The following is an 18989-nucleotide window of genomic DNA, read 5'->3' as shown; positions in this document are numbered from 1 at the left end:
GTCACAGTGCTCTCTTCTCTGCACTTCCTCGTTGCACTTCTTGCTCTTTGTGGGAAGCTACCGTGAAGTTTGTAGCATTGTTTTGTTTATACAGACAACAACAAATTTCCTCACTCACATGTCATTGGGCATATATGTTATTTCCAGATCTTCCTACCTATTGTACTTTTTTGTTTATTTGCTTTTGGGTCATACCTGATGTACTCTGGGCTCACCCAGGCACTGTGCTTATGGCTCACTATGTTGTCCTTCCCGGAGAATCCAACCAACTTAGCCATGTGCAATTTAGAATTTACAATGCACATTTTGAGTTTATATTTCCTACCTCTAAACAATATTGTAACTTTATGTATTCCAAGAAGCATATAACCCACCTGCCTTTTTGCCAATTCTTTTTTTTTTTTTTTTTTTTTTTGGATTTTGGGCCCCGCCTGGTGACGCTCAGGGGTTATGCCTGGCTATGCACTCAGAAATCGCTCCTGGCTTGGGGGACCATATGGGATGCCAGGGATTGAACTGCAGTTCATCCTAGGTCAGCCGTGTGCAAGGCAAATGCCCTACCACTGCATCGCTGCTCTGGCTCCTTGACAATCATTTTTTTGGGGGGCTCATACCCGGCAGCACTCAGGGGTTTCTCCTGGCTCTCACACTCACAAATAGCTCTGGACAGGCTCGGGGGACCATATGAAATGCCGGGATTTGAACCACTGTCCTTCTGCATGCAAGGCAAATGCCCTATCTCCATACTATCTCTCTGGCCCCCATTGACAATCATTTTTGATTTTACCTCTTATTTTATGAAATAAAGCTCCAAGAGCAATATTATTATTTTGCTTTAAGTTTAAAGTTTAAACAGTAATCATTTTTTAAAATGAGTTAGTATGTTTTTAATATATACCCTTTTTACCTTTTTTGAATGCTCTTCATTTTTTTTTTAAACTTTAAAATTTTTAGAGGGTTCATTATCACTCTGTCTGAAAGAGTTTTTATGCTATTTTTTGCATTTCTGGATATGGTATGAGCATTAAGAAGCAAATCTGACCATTGCACATGTGTTTATGCTCCCAAAGAAATTGCCGAAACTTAGTGAGAAGCTCCAGAACAGAGAAGGGAGTCTCTGGGATTCCAGGGAGAAAAGTTGGGGGTTTCTGGGACTTACAATTTATCTTACTCTTTATCTTAATTATAAACAATTTAATTGTGACTTGTCATGATACTGTTTTCTTCATCTTTCCTACCAGAGCTCATTGCATTTATTAGAGATTCCACTATTTTGGGATTTCAAAATTAAAAGTTTTTACATTAATTCTTCACTATTTATTCTCTTTTCTCTTTATGGAACTCTAAATGTAAAGAAATTAAGCAACATATTATACCTCATCTTACATTTTAACTTTATTGCCTTCAGGTCTTTTCTTTTTATTTTTTAAATGTGCATAGTTTCTGTTGCTCTATGTTCTAGGTCATCGATATTTTCTTCTGCCGGATATCATGTAGTTGTTAATTCTATTTGTATGTTTTAAAGTTTGTGTATTGAATTTCCAGTCTAAACATGCTCCATTTAGCTCTTTTTTTATGTTCTTCATTTCTCTCATCAACATGCATTTGTTTCTGCCTACCATCTTGTAGATCTTAGAGAATATTTACAGGGGCTTTTTTTACTTATTCTTATTATCTGTGGGGTTGGGGATTAGTCCATATCTGGAGATGTTCAAGAACTATTTCTTACTCTGAGGTCCCAGAATGCTCAGGGACCTGTATGTGATACCAGAAATGAAACCAATACTGGTTTCCTTCAAAGCTAGTGTGCCATCCTGTACCATCTCTGTGTCCTGTACCATCTCTGGCCAGGTCTGCTTTTGTGTCATCATTTATCATTTCTGAGTTTTTCTTTTAAATGAATTCATTCTTGGTAAAAATAAATGTTTTCCTATATGCCCACGTTTTTATTGGAGAAGTCAGACATTTTACCAAGACTATTTACATTTTCTTTCTGTGGAATAATCTGGAATTTCTACTTGGTAGTAAACTGGGCTCTAGGATCTAGTAGAAACTGGTATTTTTCTCTACTCTCATGTTTTACTACTCTGTACTGCATGAATATGTAGTAAGAGAAGGATAAATTCAGCCCTTCGTTTGTTTTGTTGTGTGTTTCCTCATAGACAGAGACAGGGTTTCATATTTCTAAGTCTTATATTATTATGATGTTTTATCCAATTCTTATTCATGAGGACAGTCACACCACTGCTACAGGGCTAGGATGGGATGATTGAAACACATTAGAGTTAAATGCACAATTTTTGTAATATATGAGCCACTTTAGAACCCAACTCACAATTATTTCATAGCTTGGAATGCTTCCCAAGCATTATGAGCTCATTCATCTATCTGAGTTCAGAGTGTATGATCAAAATAAAACTAAATTTATAAGCATTTATTCCAACATAAAAAATGGTTGAAGTCTCAGAATCGGGGAAGGAGGGTTCTCTCTAGATAATATTTACACAAGGCTATGTTATGTGCTTTTTCATTTTAAAACACCTTTATAAAAGCAATTATTTTAGCAACGATATTCTTCCCTATTTTATCATAAATTTAAAATGTTTTAGATCTAGAATTTCTTTCACAATGATTATACATAATTTGCAAATCAAACGGGCAGTTTTGAGTTATTATGAATCTGATCTCTCTGAAGCAACAGATACTGTCAAGAACTTTGTGACTAATGGGGTTGAGTTGCTATTCTCCTTTTTTAAATTTAAGCACCACGATGTAAAAAGTTGTTCATATCACAGTTATTTCAGCCTCTTAATGTTTTAACGCCAATCCCACTATCAGTGTAACTTTTCCTCCACCAATGTTCCCAGATTCCCACCCCAAAGATGCCCTCTTAGCAGGCACAATTTATTTCATATTGCTTATAACAACAAAATGACAAATAGAATTCTCAGAACTTTTGATAGTTGGTCGATCTCACAATAGTTTACTAAAGTGATTGTCTGAGGATTCATTGAGCTGATTGCTGCTGGTTGAGCCTTCTGTTCTATTGCTTTAACTTATTGAGTTTGGTGGGCTTCTACACACTCTTCCCATCATATTTACTGTTGTTCTACTTGATGTGAGTGCTTTGAGAGATGGAGGAGGTGTTGCACATCTGAGTATATATGGTCATGTACTCCAGAAACTGTGGGGCTGGGCAACTGATGTGTAGGAGAAGGTTGTATGTAGTGGTAGCTGGATTTTCTCTGGAAGGAAGGGGAATCGGACCACCTCCATTTCAAGAAGACTTTAGAGTTTTCAGCTCAGAGGTTGAGCTATCTGGAGAGATTTAGTCGCTTGATGTCTTTACCACGTCACTATTCATGTTTTCTAGGATTCAGAATACTTGTCTCATAATTTCTTTATCTCTATTTTTTCTTTTCACACTTACTTAAAATCTTAAGCTTTGTAATATTTACAATATATACCTGTAGGAACTACCCAGCATTTAAAGAAAAAAAAATCTAGTTGCTAATTTGTATGTACCCCAGGTACCTTTTCATTCTTCAAGTTTACTTTCCCTAGAAGTATCTATTATTTTGACTCAACATCATTAAGTTGTATCTTGGTATATATGTGTTTTATAAAGGAGGAATAACACAATATGTTCTTTTACCATGTTTGTTTGCCTTAAAATTTTATTTATTTTTAATAAAATAAATTTTAACTAAATAGCCATGATTTAATTGTTCATGATTGAGTTTCAGTCACAAAATCCAATACCTGTTCCTTCACTGGTGCACATTTCCTGCCATCAATGTCCCCACTTCTTCCACATCCTCCTTCCTACCCTATTCCCTGCCTGCCTCTGTGTCAGATATTTTTCTTTTCTTTCTCTCAGTCTTCCTTTTTTTTTTTTCTTCTAGACACTGTGGTTTGCAATACTGTTCCTGAAGGATCATGCATATCATTTTAACTCCTTTCAGCACCAGTTCTTGTCCAGAGTGGTCATTTCCAACCATTATTGTCTTAGTTGCTATATGGTTAGCTGGATCACAATAATGTTATTAATGTCTATAGATCCTTTCATTTTTCACTATTACATAGTCATTTTTTCTGCAAATGCATCCTAAAGTAATTCCTCATATTACTATTGACTGCTATTGAATGTTGGGGTGATTTTGAGTAGACCTCCTAAATATTAATGCTGAGAACATCTCCCTGGGTCTTTATGTGTGTTTGTCCATGCATGTGTGAGTACATGCATGCATTTCCTTTATAAATGCCCAGGACCACATTACAAGGCATACATGTGTTCAGCATTACTAGATAGTGGTAAATTCTTTTCTGCAGTGATTTTTTCAGCTTACATCTCTACCAGCAGTATATGAGGTTTCCAGTGTTCCACTCCATTCAGGTTGTCTTCCTTTTAAGTTCTGTTGATGGACAATACTTAGTGATAACTAAGTATTCTCTTAACATGTGTTCTTTCAACTACTGACAGGAAGTGTAGCTTCATGTACTGTTTTCTATTTACACTTATTCCTCTGTGAAGTGATAGCCAAGTCCTCCAACCATTTTCATTTGTTTGTATTTTTCTGATGGACTTGTAAGAATTCCCTCTTTTTTGGGGTATACGCATCTTGCTTGCCTTTTGGGTACTGACTACCCTGAGGATCCATCTCTGCTTCTTGTCTCTTCTCTACATTCTCTTTGACCTATATCACCCAATCAGGAGCTTCAACTTCCCTATGCAGGCTATGGATCCCTGTTTCTAATTCATAATGTGTGATTGGTTCAATGACTCTTTAGTCTGGTCAAAGTAGCATTCTTGGTCCTTTATCTAGCCAGCTTTGTCTATGTAGTTTCCTGCTTCCTTCTTGGTGTAACTCTGAAACTGGGCATGCAAGCTCTTCAGTTTGAAATATACTTTTTCCTTTCCCTTGACTTCATTGCTCACATGCTCTTGTTCACAATATCTGGTTGCTACTTGTAAGACATAGCAGTAGAAGCAGATTCTCTTATCTTTTCCAATCTCCCATGTTCAGGAAGACATATTGTCACCCACTGCAGTCCAGTCTGGCTTCTGACCTTATGGCCAGAGGGCTAGTTTATGGATAATGTACATCAGTGTCAAAAAATTATGTGGTACGTGGCTTTTTTTCTGTGACTGGCTTTTGCCATATAAAATAATCTTTTCCAGAGTCTACCATATACTAACAAGCAGCATGTATCTATCTGCACATTCAATTCTTTGTTCTGTCTATCATGTGGATAGACAGGATTTTTGTGGTTCATTCTTCATTGGATGAATGTGTGAGCTGTTCCCACATTGGCTACTATAAATAATGTTTCTTTAAGGATATATATACCTGGATTTGCACATGTGTTTATTCATTGCATTTTAATATATTCCTGGAAGGTCACCTGAAGAATAAAGAGCCTACATTTGTTCTTGACCCTACCATCCTTCTGGTCTTTATTTTTGTTTTATATTCATATTTTGGGGGGCCATACCTGGTGGCACTCGGGCATTACTCCTGGCTCTGCACTTAAGAATCACTTCAGGGACCATAAGGTCTGCTGAGGACCAAACCTGGTTCAGCTGTATGCAAGGCAAATGCCCTACATCACTGTGCCCCCAGGCTAGCTTCTGAAGATCCAACCCAAACATAGGTCCAGAGTATGTACCAAGCCTTTCCCTAGAGACATGTATTTAGTAAGTGCCAAGTAAGTGTGGGTGCATAAAAGGCCATAATGAACCCCACACATTCTCTCCAAAATCTTGTCACTTATTTCTACACCAAATCCTGATTTTCTGGTATTTCTCAACTTCCCTCTGGTTAAAGATGACTCAGTAACCAGCCATCTATGTAGTCTTTGCCCTGAAATGATGCTCGTTATTTTCTTGGAGAACAATCTCCTATTTCTCTGAGTAATTCACCTTATAGTTTGGGCTCTTATAGCACTTTTGGAGGATTTCTTAGCTATAGCTTTCAGGCATAGAACCGTCATCAAAACTTGATCTGAGCATAGCAGCTTTCAGACTCCCTCCAGAGAAAAACCACAATTCCTGCCTGATGTATTCCTGGAAGCTTCTACTAAGTTGGGCTCATGGAGGCATACAGGGAAAGGAGTTCAGTGTCATTGCTTTTTGTTGAGTTTTTCTCATCTCTCTTTTCACCTTGTCATGTTTGAATGGATCTTACCCCTTGAATCTCACAATGTGATTCTGCCAAATGTTTTCAGCTTTCTGTTACTAAAATTGCAATTATTTCGCAGAAATACTTACATACACAGACACACTTTTTTATATTGCCCATGTCCTTCCTTGAGCAAATGTGAGTGTGCTATCATTTCTTGAACTCATTGAACATCCTCATCAGTGTCACTAATGACACCGTGTGATGATTTGTCAGTTTTGTTTATGTCTTAGGTGAGACTGTTCCTGCTCTTTGACTTCGATGGGTTTCTGTGTGTTTTCATTATTATTTTTCTAGTGATTTTGCTTTGCTGGGTATGAGTCTATGTAGTTGAGCCCCCACTGGAACATGGATTAAGCTGGAGGTCATTCTCTTATTTTCTCTACACATTCTTACAGAATGGCATGAAGAGTAACTGTGAGCAGTTTGTAAATTGTTAAGTAGATCTGTCACTGCCACATATGTAGCCATATGCTTCAGGAGCTGTGGTGTCAGCTCTTATTATAGTGTAGGTCATGGGTGGATGCTGCTAGGACCCACCAGGTAGAGAGGGACTCTGCACCCCATTCTAAAATAGGGCCCTGTGATGTCAGCTAGAGGTACGACTCACCTGGTCTTGTGGAACAGCAAGTAGAAGGTCAAAGTCCTTGTTTAGTTCAGGTTTGACCTTCCTGTCATAGCCAGAAAAATTCTGTTGAGTTTCTCCATGTTTGAATGATAAAGCAAAATGGGATTCTTTTACTTTCTTCTTCTTTTTTCTTTTTTATTTTTTTTTGCATCACATTCCTATTTATATCTGTTGTGGGAGCCTCGGCGACACCATCTGTTGGAGTCCTGAACAATCTGGAAAATCAGAAACTGTGGGAACAACTTTCTGAAAGCCCCTCTTAACATTTTTCCTAATCATACCCCAGGATATTATCTCTTGAATCTTGAACATAATTCTGACGAATGTTTTGTTTAGCTTTCTGTACTAAAATTGCAATTATTTCACAGAAATATGCACATACATACATATGTGCGCACACACAAATCTTTTTTTTTAAATTGCCCATGTCCTTCCTGGAGCAAATTTGAGTGAATTTTAAGCACAGGAAGTCCTCCATGAGATGAAGTGTTATTATTAGAGTAGATGGGTGGCCTCTTGGATAGAAGAAGCAAAAGCTGTTGGAATAGCATTTTGGTTTTCTTTTGCCTGTGGCCATATGATGTATATCATAGTGGATGAGTTGTCATTCCATTATTAAGCCCAGTGGTGTAAAATAGGAAGGCTGGTGAGCAAGACCTTCAAAATGTAAGGAGAAGTGACAGGAATCCCCCACAGGCCACTTATCTCTAACGACGAGGATGAAACATTTATTTTTAGTTTCTTACAGCCATGGAAATTATTTTGCAAACTGGTTCCAGGATGTGGATCTGGATAGAAGCTGCATGTTTAATTAAGTAATAGTTCCTAATTGCATTTACATTTGCTACCTGGCTCATTTTAACAAAACTACTTAAAGGAGATGAGAGAATATATTTAAATATGACCACTTTTTTTTTTATTAAGTTTGAATCATACACAATTGCATTGACAATAGAGTAAAATGGGAAAAAGAAAAAATCCTGGGTGGAATTAATTAGTCTTGAAGACTGACAGTTACCTCACTTCTAACAATATGTTTGGGGTGATGTCAGTTTCCTAGAAAGCTTAAGTGTAAAATCATAGAGCTGTGATCCGTATTTTTAGTTGAGTAGAACATTGCAAGGCTGAACTACTATCAACCATGTTTCCAACCTGAACCAATATTTTACCTGGCCACTCTTCATTTTTAAATTTCCTGGAGTATTGCTAAAAATAGTAGTTGCATTTTGAGAGGGAAAATCATCCAATATCCACCACTTGTAGTTCACCTCTACCTTCTTTCTCTTTGAGAAAATAGGTCGCTTTTAGCAAGTGAATTTTCACAAATATGAGCTAGCCCAGAGAGTGAGCATTGACCTTGGTGGAAAATTTCAGAGTCTTTGCCCTAGAGATTCCCCAAGAAACAATGGGAAGATACCCAAAGAATTCTGTATCGTGTAAACAATGATTCACTCAAGATTTGACGTTCTAGACTGAAGTCAACTTCCAATAGGAGAAATAGCATCCTATGCTATGTGAAATGGCAAGGGAAGGGCCTGTGACTTGGGGTATCCTATATATAGAGAGAGGAGGTATTGGAAGGGCCACTGAGGAACATCAAACTGATCATGAAAATTTTTGCTCTTTGTCCCCCCAGCTCTTCCTTGATTAGGACAACATAAAACATACAAATAGTGTTTATGATTGACACATAGCCCATGGTCTGCATGGTTTTCCCAGTTGTCCCCACCTTATGTATACTCAGGAACTCTAATGTTTTTTCACACTGGTATTTCCATTCTGGGTTGCAAGGAGCTAGAGTCTATCATTCAAATCAGCATCCTTTTCAACATGTCTGCCAGGATTTGGTCAAGCTTGAAATGTGCAACACATGAACTGAGATTTCCATACCATGTTCCACCACCTCTTCTCCTTGGTGTGGGGGAGGATATTGGCATGTTGGTTTTCCTGGATGGAAGATTGTACCTTATGAAGGGACACCACAGTGAGCTCCCTGATATAACCCCATGTGAACATCACTCCCAGAATTGCCTGTGAGTTAATCAGAATTTATACCGATGAGAGAGTGTCAATGGAAGGACCCAGTATGGGTGTCCTTTCTATTTCAGATGCTTTGTGGCAATAAAAAAAAAATCTTTCTTGGTGCTGGATCTTGCTTTTGACCCACAGTGGGTCCTTCAGAGAGATGCTAATTGTGGGGTGCCAAGGGAGGACTTAACTCTTATATCAATGCTTTTTTCTAGTATTCTTTTAACTGTTGTTGGGTTCGTTTCTCATTGAGGTACACAGATTCTGCAAGTGTCAGCTGCTTCTCTTGGTGAAGGAAGAGGAGCTCTTTTCCAGGGGTGGGGGAGTAGTTCTCTTTGATGTCTTTTTGTTCTGTTTTTATTTTGGGACCATAGCTGGCAGTGCTCAGGATTTACTCCTGGCTCTGCATTCAGAAATTGCTCCTGGCAGGCTCCAGGGATCATATTGGATACCAGGAATCAAACCTTGGTCAGTCCTGGGTGGACTGCAAGCTAGGTAAATGTTCTACCACTATGCTATTACTCTGACTCCTCTTCGGTGACTATTATGCTGCACAGCTCAAACCAAAGGGCAAGGTTTGACTGTGTGAGAGACTGTCCTTGTAGTAATGCAAAGAACCATAGATTATTAAGCATGTATTAATGCTAGATCATGCCAAGGCACTTCACCCACTGTTCTCTCTCTCTCTCTCTCTCTCTCTCTCTCTCTCTCTCTCTCTCGCCCCTCTTCTATATTCATTTCCTGAAATGGATAAGGTCATTCACATATAAGTAAACTATGGTTAATTTTTTGTGACAGTAAGGTAGACCTCTTAAGAAGGCAGTTTTTCCATGTGACATCAGTATGAGATAGAAAATAAAATCATGTCATGGGTGAATTTAACCAATGAAATTTATTAAATGTAACATGCTAGGTATTAAAATCTTTATTTTTTTGGTTTGGGGCCACACTTGGAGGTGCTCAGGGGTTACTTCTGGATCTGCACTCAGAAATCGCTCCTGGAAGGACATCCCAGGACAGCAGTATGTAAAACAAATGCCCTACCACTATGCTATCACTCTGGCTCCAAAATCTTTAATATTTTATCTCAGGAACATGTACAACTTTACTAAAAATATCAGATTAGAAATTGTGTAAGACGCATGTGTTTGGGCCCGGAGAGATAGCACAGCGGCATTTGCCTTGCAGGCAGCCGATCCAGGACCAAAGGTGGTTGGTTCGAATCCCGGTGTCCCATAGGGTCCCCCGTGCCTGCCAGGAGCTATTTCTGAGCAGACAGCCAGGAGTAACCCCTGAGCACCGCCGGGTGTGGCCCAAAAACCAAAAAAAAAAAAAGACGCATGTGTTTGCTTCTGCCATGAAAAGCCTTATTCATGAAGCAAATTACATTTGTCACTATTAATATCCAGTAGAAACCCAGACAATAATAGCAGAAGGATACCCACATCACTACCTTATATATTGTAAAAATTATTGCTTACAAAATCTTTTCTGTCTAGCATTATTTATATTTCATGTCTGCTTTTATTTTTTTAACATTCTATTTTTTTCTTTTTTTTTAGTTTTTGGTTTTTGGGCTTCACTCAGGGTTTACTCCTGATTCTGTGCTCAGAAATTACTCCTAGAAGACTTAGGGGATCATATGGGACGCTGGGGATTGAACCCAGATTAGACATGTGAAAGGAAAATACCCTATCTACTGTGCTATCTCTCTGGCCCCTGTTTTTTAAACTGTGTTTTTTAAACATATATTCAAGAGACTTACAGGGAATATTTCAAACATAATACCTAACATTTGAAGGAAAAAAAACCCTTGAAACTCAGAATGATTGAAGGAGGCCTAATGCAGCCTTGTGTTTTGCACTAAGGTCCCTGGAAAGAGGTGCACAGGCTGAGAATTGGCCATGAAAAGTGTGGTGGGAACATTTGTAGGAAAAATCAGGAAAGAGGCAAAGAGGGTAATTTTGGCAGACTTAGAAGCTGATCTGCAGTTGACCAGAATTTATTTTGATGAAATGACACCAATAAACTGTAATCTCTAAAGGGATTTCAAATGAAGAGTCTGGAATATTGACTCTGGGACTGTCATTGATCATGGGCCATGGACAAATCTGTTCCTGATGGTTGGACCATACCCTAGCAGGGGTCCTCAAACTTTTTAAACAGGGGGCCAGTTCACTGTCCCTCAGACCATTGAAGGGCCTGACTATAGTAAAAACAAAACTTATGAACGAATTCTTATGCACACTGCATCTATCTTATTTCGCAATGAAGAAACAAAACAGATACAAATACAATATGTGGCCCACGGGCCATAGTTTGAGGACCACTGCCCTAGTGCCATGCTCTGCTGAGGTTATTCCTGGCTACTGAGGAACAGGAACTACTGGCCCCAAAGAGGAATCTGGACAGACCTTGAGAATATCTACAACAAGTGGCAACAGGGAAGGCAGCTGTTGGCCAAGAAAGGGCATTGGAAAACGTGCTGAGAGCTGCCTTCCTATTCTGCTCAGAGCTTTGCCTCAGTGAGAAGCATGAGAACTGGGAGGTGGAGTACAAAGCCCAACTTTACACTTGATGAGCAGGTCAAAGCCAATCATTCCAAAGGCACTCACTTGTCTTTAGAGAGAGTATTGGGTATTCTTGTCTTACAAAATCATGTCAGTGGACCCACAGATCATGCCAGTTGTGGTCCAGTCAATTTTACTTTTATTGCTTTAGTTGAATTCGTACCATAGTATAAGACCTATAGGACCTATAGCCCTTCTGTTCCCTGAAACTGAGCAAGACTAAGGTAGAAAAAAACCAATGAAGACCTACTTCTGAAGCTTCCTGAATGAAGGAGAGGATTTTAGCCACATGTGGCTCTAAGGCAAGGGAACCTAAATCCCAAGAATCTTGAGAAGACTCAACCTTTTTTTTTTTAATTTTTATTTTGATCATATTGGCTTACATATCTTTCATGGTAGTATTTTAGGTAGGGAAGACTCAATCTTGCTTCTTAGATCTCCTAACCTGATCTCTGGACCCAGTGGCATATCCCTCATATCCCCAACATCACTGCAGAGTGAAGTTACTCTTGCCACTCACAGCTGCTCTTTGTAAAAGTGAATGGAATAAGACCTCAAGTGTCAGAGCATTGCCTGGTAGGGGCATTCGGTCAGTGATGTTCCTCTCTGCCTGGGAAGAGGATTCCTCACACCTGTGGCCCCTCTTCTCTCTTAAGGATCTGAGGCTGGTCCATGTTAGAACCAGGTTATGGGGATTGTTGGGCTTGTTACCTCTGGCCCCATATTCACCAGTAATACCTTGTGGCATTGTTCCTTTTTGCATAGGCACATTAAAATGGGGGAAATCTTATGTGTGTAAACAAGTTCTTATCTAATAGATATAGGAATACATAAAAAAAGGACATGAGGCTGAATGTGCATTTGTTTTTAGAAGGTCATATATAATTCCTTCCAGGTGCCTGAGATTCAAGCACTTGAGAACTTTTGCTTAAGTGTTGAATTCTGAAAGATGAGCTTTCTTCATTTACAAAAATAACAGTCCAGAACTTTCTATGATTGAAGTGGGCATAGATTCTCAAGGAAACAAGTGATAAAAAACCCAACATGTACAAGCAGGCTTGCATGTTTCTTCTGTCAGCTGGGAAAATCCAAAATAATGAAAAAAAAAAAACAAACCCAAGATGGGATGGAAGAAGGCTGGCAGAATCATACTCTATACATTTCCATACACTAATATTTACTTTAAACCTGCATGAAATTTTGCTTCATTAAAACTTTATTGAAACACAGTGGTCTACAAAGTTGTTTATAATACAATTGATTTGGGCATTCAATGCCATCCCTAGAGCCAGGAAAGGTGCTCTGTTCTGGCCCTGAACTTCACAGGGGGACAGTGGTGTGTCTGGCAGAAATCAAGCATCTGCCCATAGTCTGTTGTAGGGCACTTGTGAGTGATTGCTCCTAGCTGAGCCACTTGGTCGTGTCTCGGTCACCTCAGGGCCAGGCTGGGTGCTGAACTGACGGACTCTTCTGTCGCTCTCTTGCAGTTTTCCCTGAGGACCTTCACTCCAGCCTCTACTTTGTCAATGCATCTCTGCAAGAGGTAGTGTTTGCCAGCACTACGGGGACCCTGGTGCCCTGCCCCGCTGCTGGTATCCCTCCTGTGTCTCTCCGATGGTACCTAGCGACAGGCGAGGAGATCTACGATGTCCCAGCGATCCGCCACGTCCACCCCAACGGCACTCTCCAGATCTTCCCCTTCCCTCCTTCAAGCTTTAGTACCTTAATCCATGATAATACTTATTATTGCACAGCTGAGAATCCTTCAGGGAAAATTAGAAGTCAGGATGTCCACATCAAGGCTGGTGAGTATAGTGCTGGGGAACTCACGCCCTCTCTGTTCGCTGGGGAGTGGGGTGGATGGAAGGGAACAAAGACAGATGAGCCAGTGCTGAGTTTTTCCCCTCAGAATTGGGAGTTCCAGAGAACCCAGCTTTGCTGGAACTAGAAACAGACATTTCAAATGGGTTTGGTTTCAGCACCATCGCAAATGTATCTTCTCTGGGTGCATTGGTGATAGGACATCAATTTTCAGTGTCTTAAGCCCAGCATGCTTGTTTCCCACCTCCCCCCATCTTTATTTCCTTGTACCCCATCCTAGAAACGGGTATTATGAGGGAGTAGAGAAGAGAGAGGGATAGAGAAGAATTGATCAGAAATGAAACCATGGGCCACTATAGATGCAAAGTCAGGAAACAGAGTCAGAGTCAGTTTTCCTTGTCATCTTGTTTTTCTTGTGGAATGAAAAAATATTCTTTTAACACTTCTGTCTATGTTGCTAGAATGTTGTCCATTAAAATAAATCTGGATTTGATTATGTTCCTCGTAACAACAGACTGTAGTTTTGTTTTATTTTGTTTTGTTTTTGGGTCATACCTGGCAGCACTCAGGGGCTACTCCTGGCTCTATGCTCAGAAATAGTCCCCGGCAGGCTCGGGGGACCATATGGGATGCTGGGATTCGAACCTCCGTCCTTCTGCATGCAAGGCAAACGCCTTACCTCCATGCTATCTCTCCGGCCCCCAAACTATACTTTTTATTTTGGTTTTGGGTCACACCTGGTGGTGCTCAGGAGTTACTCCTGTCTGAGCTCAGAAATTACTCTTGGCAGAATTGGGGGGACCATATGGGATGCTGGGGATCAAACCCAGGTTGGCTGCGTGCAAGGCTAATGCCCTACCCACTGTGCTATTGCTCTGGCCCCTATAATTTAATTTTTAATTAATTTGTTTTCTTTTGGGCTTACACTGGGCTGTGTTCATGGCTTACTCCTGGCTCTGTACTCAGAGATTACTCCTGGCAATGAATGCAGGACCATATGGGATGCCGGAGATCTAGCCTGGTTTCACCACATGGGCTTGTGCTTTATTTGCTGTTCTTTCCCTCTGGCCCCAGACTTCATAATTTTTTAATTGCTGCCTATCAACCTTGAAGCACAGCCAACTGAGATTCACAGAGGTGCCAAGTGAGATTCACAGATATGCGGGGGTGGGGGGGCGGGTATTGGGTCATTCTCTACAGTTCCACAGAGAACTGAAAAGCCAAGTCATGGCTAGACCTCGTTAGCAAATGGAGTTTTCTTGTCTCATATTTTTTAATTCCTGACTTTCAAGCACTAGGTAGGATGACATCAGAAGATGACAGGACAGAGAGAGGTGACTTTGATTGTTGTCCTCTACCCTGGGCAGCTGGGGGAGGGGCATTGAACTCATCCTGGCAGCAAGTGAGAAAGTGCCACTTGAAGATAGCACAATAGGAGCAGGAGCTGAGGTGCTTCTGAATCCCAGCCTGTGCTCTCTTTGATGTCAGCGATCACATCCTACCAGAGAGTCATTTTCCCAGTTATATTTTGATCCCCATGACATGCTCGTGAGTTTCAAGATCTGTGCCAAATTGCACTTAAGAGAGGAAGGAAAAGATTTGTTTTAATCCAGAGAGAGAGGAAAAACAGATACCACAAATAATTAAAATCAAGCACTTTCCATGTGACTAGGGACCGGGAGAGGTGCCATGCAGGAGGGGGTCATGGATGCCTTTTTCTCGGCAGGCTGAAAGGCAAATGATGAGCTCTACACAGATTCATAATCTACGAAGTGTCACTTATAGAAAAAAATACCAGGACTTCAAGCAGCTGTTTACATGTGTTAATCTGCTACTTCTGTCTTTGAATTCCTGTCTGATCAATTCCGTGCTTACACTCTCACTTTCATGGCTACTACATGTTTTGTCCCTAGAGTGGATTTTTGTATGTCACCATGAACTTCAGAGGGAGAGAGGGGTCAAAGGTTCTTTTACAGTAGCCCTGTCCTCTTCCTCCTCCTCCTCCACAGATGGGCTCTGACTATTGGGGATCCCAGTCTGATCTCTGGATCCCAACCGAAGATGAACCCAGTTTGGATGTGATTCTCATTTATCAGTATGAACTTACACCTGACACAGGATGTACATGCTCTCATCTATATTTACTTTTAATAAACACATGTATTGTGTATTCTGTATTGGATACTTGAAAATCTGACTTCACCTTTTCTTCATAGTAGTGCTGAGAATTTTCCTGGAATAATCTACTAGACATCAAGGATAATTTCTTCTTTAGCTGTACAGAGGATTCTGATTCCTAAATGTGTTTTCAATGACTTGAATCAACATCTGGTTCAGAAGAGAAGGTTCATACTTTATGCCTCATATGGCAATTTTTTTTACCTTGACTCCTCCATCAAATCTGTCTTGCCTATATTGTTCTAAGGACCAGAATGCACACAAATCCTTTGAAACAGCACTGCTTTTGCAGTACTTATCAAACAGTCATCTTTTGTACAAGTTTGGGAAAAACAAACTGCTTCTAGTTAGCATTTGCTCCTCCAAAGACTATCATCAGAACTGAAACTTCTATTTGCAAGCAAGATGAACTAGAAGGGACCAAATATCTGACATTTACCTAAAACAACAGTGAAAACAGTCACACAGATTGTGGAAAGCAACGTTTTTCAAGTCAAGTCATCAGGCAGCATTAGAAATGGATCCTCAAACAGCTGGAAAAAACAGCAGAGTCCTTTGGTTCTTGAATTTGGTCTTGATTTTCTTATGTATCTTGATGTCTCAAATATCACTTTGTTTTTACACCAATTTTATTGCCATATGTTGGAAGCAGAGAAGCCCTTCAGTAAGTGACTGGATGGTGTGGAGCTCGCCTGCAGGGAGCACTGGTTCTTTCTCTGTCTCTAGTCTGGACCTTCTGACTTTGTGTTCCCTCTGCTCCACCTCAGCAGGACATCAGATATTTCTGGTCACTTTTGATATCTGATCCATTTAGTTCTTAATTTTCTGATACTTTCTTTTTTGTTTCATCATCCTGGCCTTATATGATCCTTTCAGTCACTTTCCAACCACAGACCGCTCAACTGTGACTTGTGCTGATAGTTTTCAGAGTTGAGTAAATGACTTTTCCTCATTAGCCTGTTATAAGTCAATAAAAATAGTCTCAATTTTTTCCTGTATATTTTCATCAAATCAAAGAATGATTTTCTTTGAAATGTAACCAACTGTAATATATCTGCACAATGGAATATTATTCGGTAACGGATAAAAGAGAGGAATAAAGCTATGAAAAAGCATGGGATCATAAATATTGAGTGCTTAGTGAAAACAGCCCATCCAAAAAGTTACAGCTTGTGATTCTTCCTACAGTAACATCTGGAAAAGGCAACATTTATAGAGAAAGTTAAGAGATGGACCTGTGGCTTAGTGGGGAAGAGAACAATGAGTCTGTGGACCCCAGGATATTTCTAGAAAGTGGAATTTCTCTGTAAGGTACTTCAAAGGTGGGGAAATGTTGGCCCTTGAGTGGGTATTTGTCTTGCATGCGGCTGACTCTGATTCAATCCCTGGCATCCTATATGGTCCCACAAGCCTGCCAGGAGTGATTTCTGAGCCTAGAGCCTGGAGTAACTTCTGAGCACCACTGAGTGTGGCTCCCAAAAATGAAAACAAAGGTAGGTACTATTACATCCATAGATTCATATATCCATACAGTACAGAGAGAGCATTGTCTCAAATCATGCATTTTGGATAACAATGTTGAAATATTGATTAATGTATTCTAATAAATTAGCACTTGAATGTCAGAGAAGAATAAGAGTATAGAAGGTGGGGAGGAGTGGGGATGTTCAGAAATTCTAAGACTTCCTGTAACATTTTTCTGCACAATTAAAGAGGATCTAGAAAAAGGTTAATTTTCAAATATTAAAAAATAAGTACATTAATATATAGGAGAAGTCTCCCAAAAGAATAATCCATGAAACAAAAATAAAATGGAGAAAAGGGTGCCAAAGGATAGTGCAATGAGTAAAGCACTTAGTTTGTTCGCAGTCAGCTTGGATTTGATTCCCAGCATCTTAAATGGTCTCCCAAGTGGAGGATATAGTACAGGGATATAGTACAAAGAGCCAAAATTTTAAACTGTGAGAGTCAGAGAGCCACACCACGCAGTGACCTGCCAAAACAGACAAACATTCACATAAAAGCATATAATTTTAACAATAATCTATTAAACATATATTGCATTTTGCCATTTTGAGGAGGGTCAAAATCCTGCAGTGATGGTGACGATGTGCTGCGTTCTCCACACTCAGAACTAACGGCAAGATGTGACACAACATGTGGCACAGGGGTCCCCTACTTAACTGCCTGTGCAGTTGCTTCCGAGGGATGGGAGACAGGAGGAGCAGCCTGGGGGCAGAACTATGCGCTCAGAGATCTCTCCTCAGAGGTCCCTCCTCAGAAGCAGCAGAACAAAATCCAAACATGGCAAAGAGCCACAGTATACACAATAATGATAAGAGGCAAAGAGCCACATTCTTTTTGGCCAGGAGCCACATGGGCTCAAGAGCCGCGTGTTCGCCACCCCGATATAGCTTCTCAAACTTCTACCTTTGATGACTGGAAGCAGCTCCAAGGAGCTCAAAAACTCCATGATCTGATCAATCAAGTCCAGAGGAAAAGACAAAAGACCAGCTTCAAAAACAGGAAACATCAGCCAGAGGAACCACATGAACAAAGGTGCGTTTATCATAGAAGTCAACATGAGGAAACAGTGAGGCAACATTTCTAAAAAACTGAAAAACAAAAAAGCTATAAATATAGAAATTTATACCCAGTGGATGTCTTTCAAATATAAGGTGACACAAAGTCATTTTAAGGAACACAAAAGTGAAAAGAATCCATCTGCGCTGGCCTGAATGACCAGACAAGTTAAAGTCTTATAATCAAAAAACAATGACATTGAATGCAATCTTGGTTTTACTCAAGGAAAGAAGAGTGACAACAAAAACTTGCCAGAGACATGAAGTCTGTTATCCCAAACCCTGTAAAGTTAGTTGACTAAATATGAGTAATAATGTTGAATAATAAAACACTGAATAGTAGTGCTTCTTTTATTACAAGATGGCACATTTTATTTATTTATTTTTTTGTTTGTTTTTTTGGGCCACACCCGGAGGTGCTCAGGGGTTACTCCTGGCTATCTGCTCAGAAATAGCTCCTGGCAGGCACAGGGACCATCTGGAACGCCGGGATTCAAACCAACCACCTTAGGTCCTGGATCGGCTGTTTGCAAGGCAAACACTGCTGTGCTATCTCTCCAGCCCCTGATGGCACATTTTATAAAGTGTGCATATGTATTTAGGATCTTGAGGTGGGGAAACTTGGGCTATACTTGGTGGTTCTCAGGGCTTATTACTGTCTCTGAGCTCATGGGTCACTCTCGATTGTTCTTGGGGGACCATAGATGGTACCTAGAATCCAAACCTGTCCATGTGCAAAGTGAGTGCCTTCCCTCCTGTATTATATATATACCTTTGCCACCCAAAATATGTGTTGTTTTAATTTATTTTTTTAGGTTTTGGGACCCACCCAGCAGTGCTCATGGCTTATTCCTGGATCTGTCTTGTCAGGATTTGTAGGGATTGTACAATCCTCTGTAGGGATTGTACCTAGATTGCCACATGCAAGGCAAGTGCCTATGTATGGATGATCTAGGCAATCTTTTCTACACTGAGTTTCTTCATGCAATTATTCTACATA

At 40.1% G+C, this 18989-nt stretch overlaps 1 protein-coding gene across 1 annotated transcript in view; it reads left to right on the top strand.

Annotated features, from left to right (window-relative positions):
• Positions 1 to 18989, top strand: part of DSCAM (DS cell adhesion molecule) — a 589689-nt gene that overhangs the window by 91631 nt on the left and 479069 nt on the right. Inside the window, 1 exon segment of the mRNA XM_049785384.1 lies at positions 12896 to 13213. Within this exon segment, the coding sequence (XP_049641341.1) occupies positions 12896 to 13213 (318 nt within the window).

The sequence above is a fragment of the Suncus etruscus genome, chromosome 13 (genome assembly GCF_024139225.1).
Source record: "Suncus etruscus isolate mSunEtr1 chromosome 13, mSunEtr1.pri.cur, whole genome shotgun sequence".
NCBI classification, from domain to species: domain Eukaryota; kingdom Metazoa; phylum Chordata; class Mammalia; order Eulipotyphla; family Soricidae; genus Suncus; species Suncus etruscus.
Note: the sequence above shows the minus strand (reverse complement) of the source record. Positions and strands in the feature narration are given on the sequence as shown.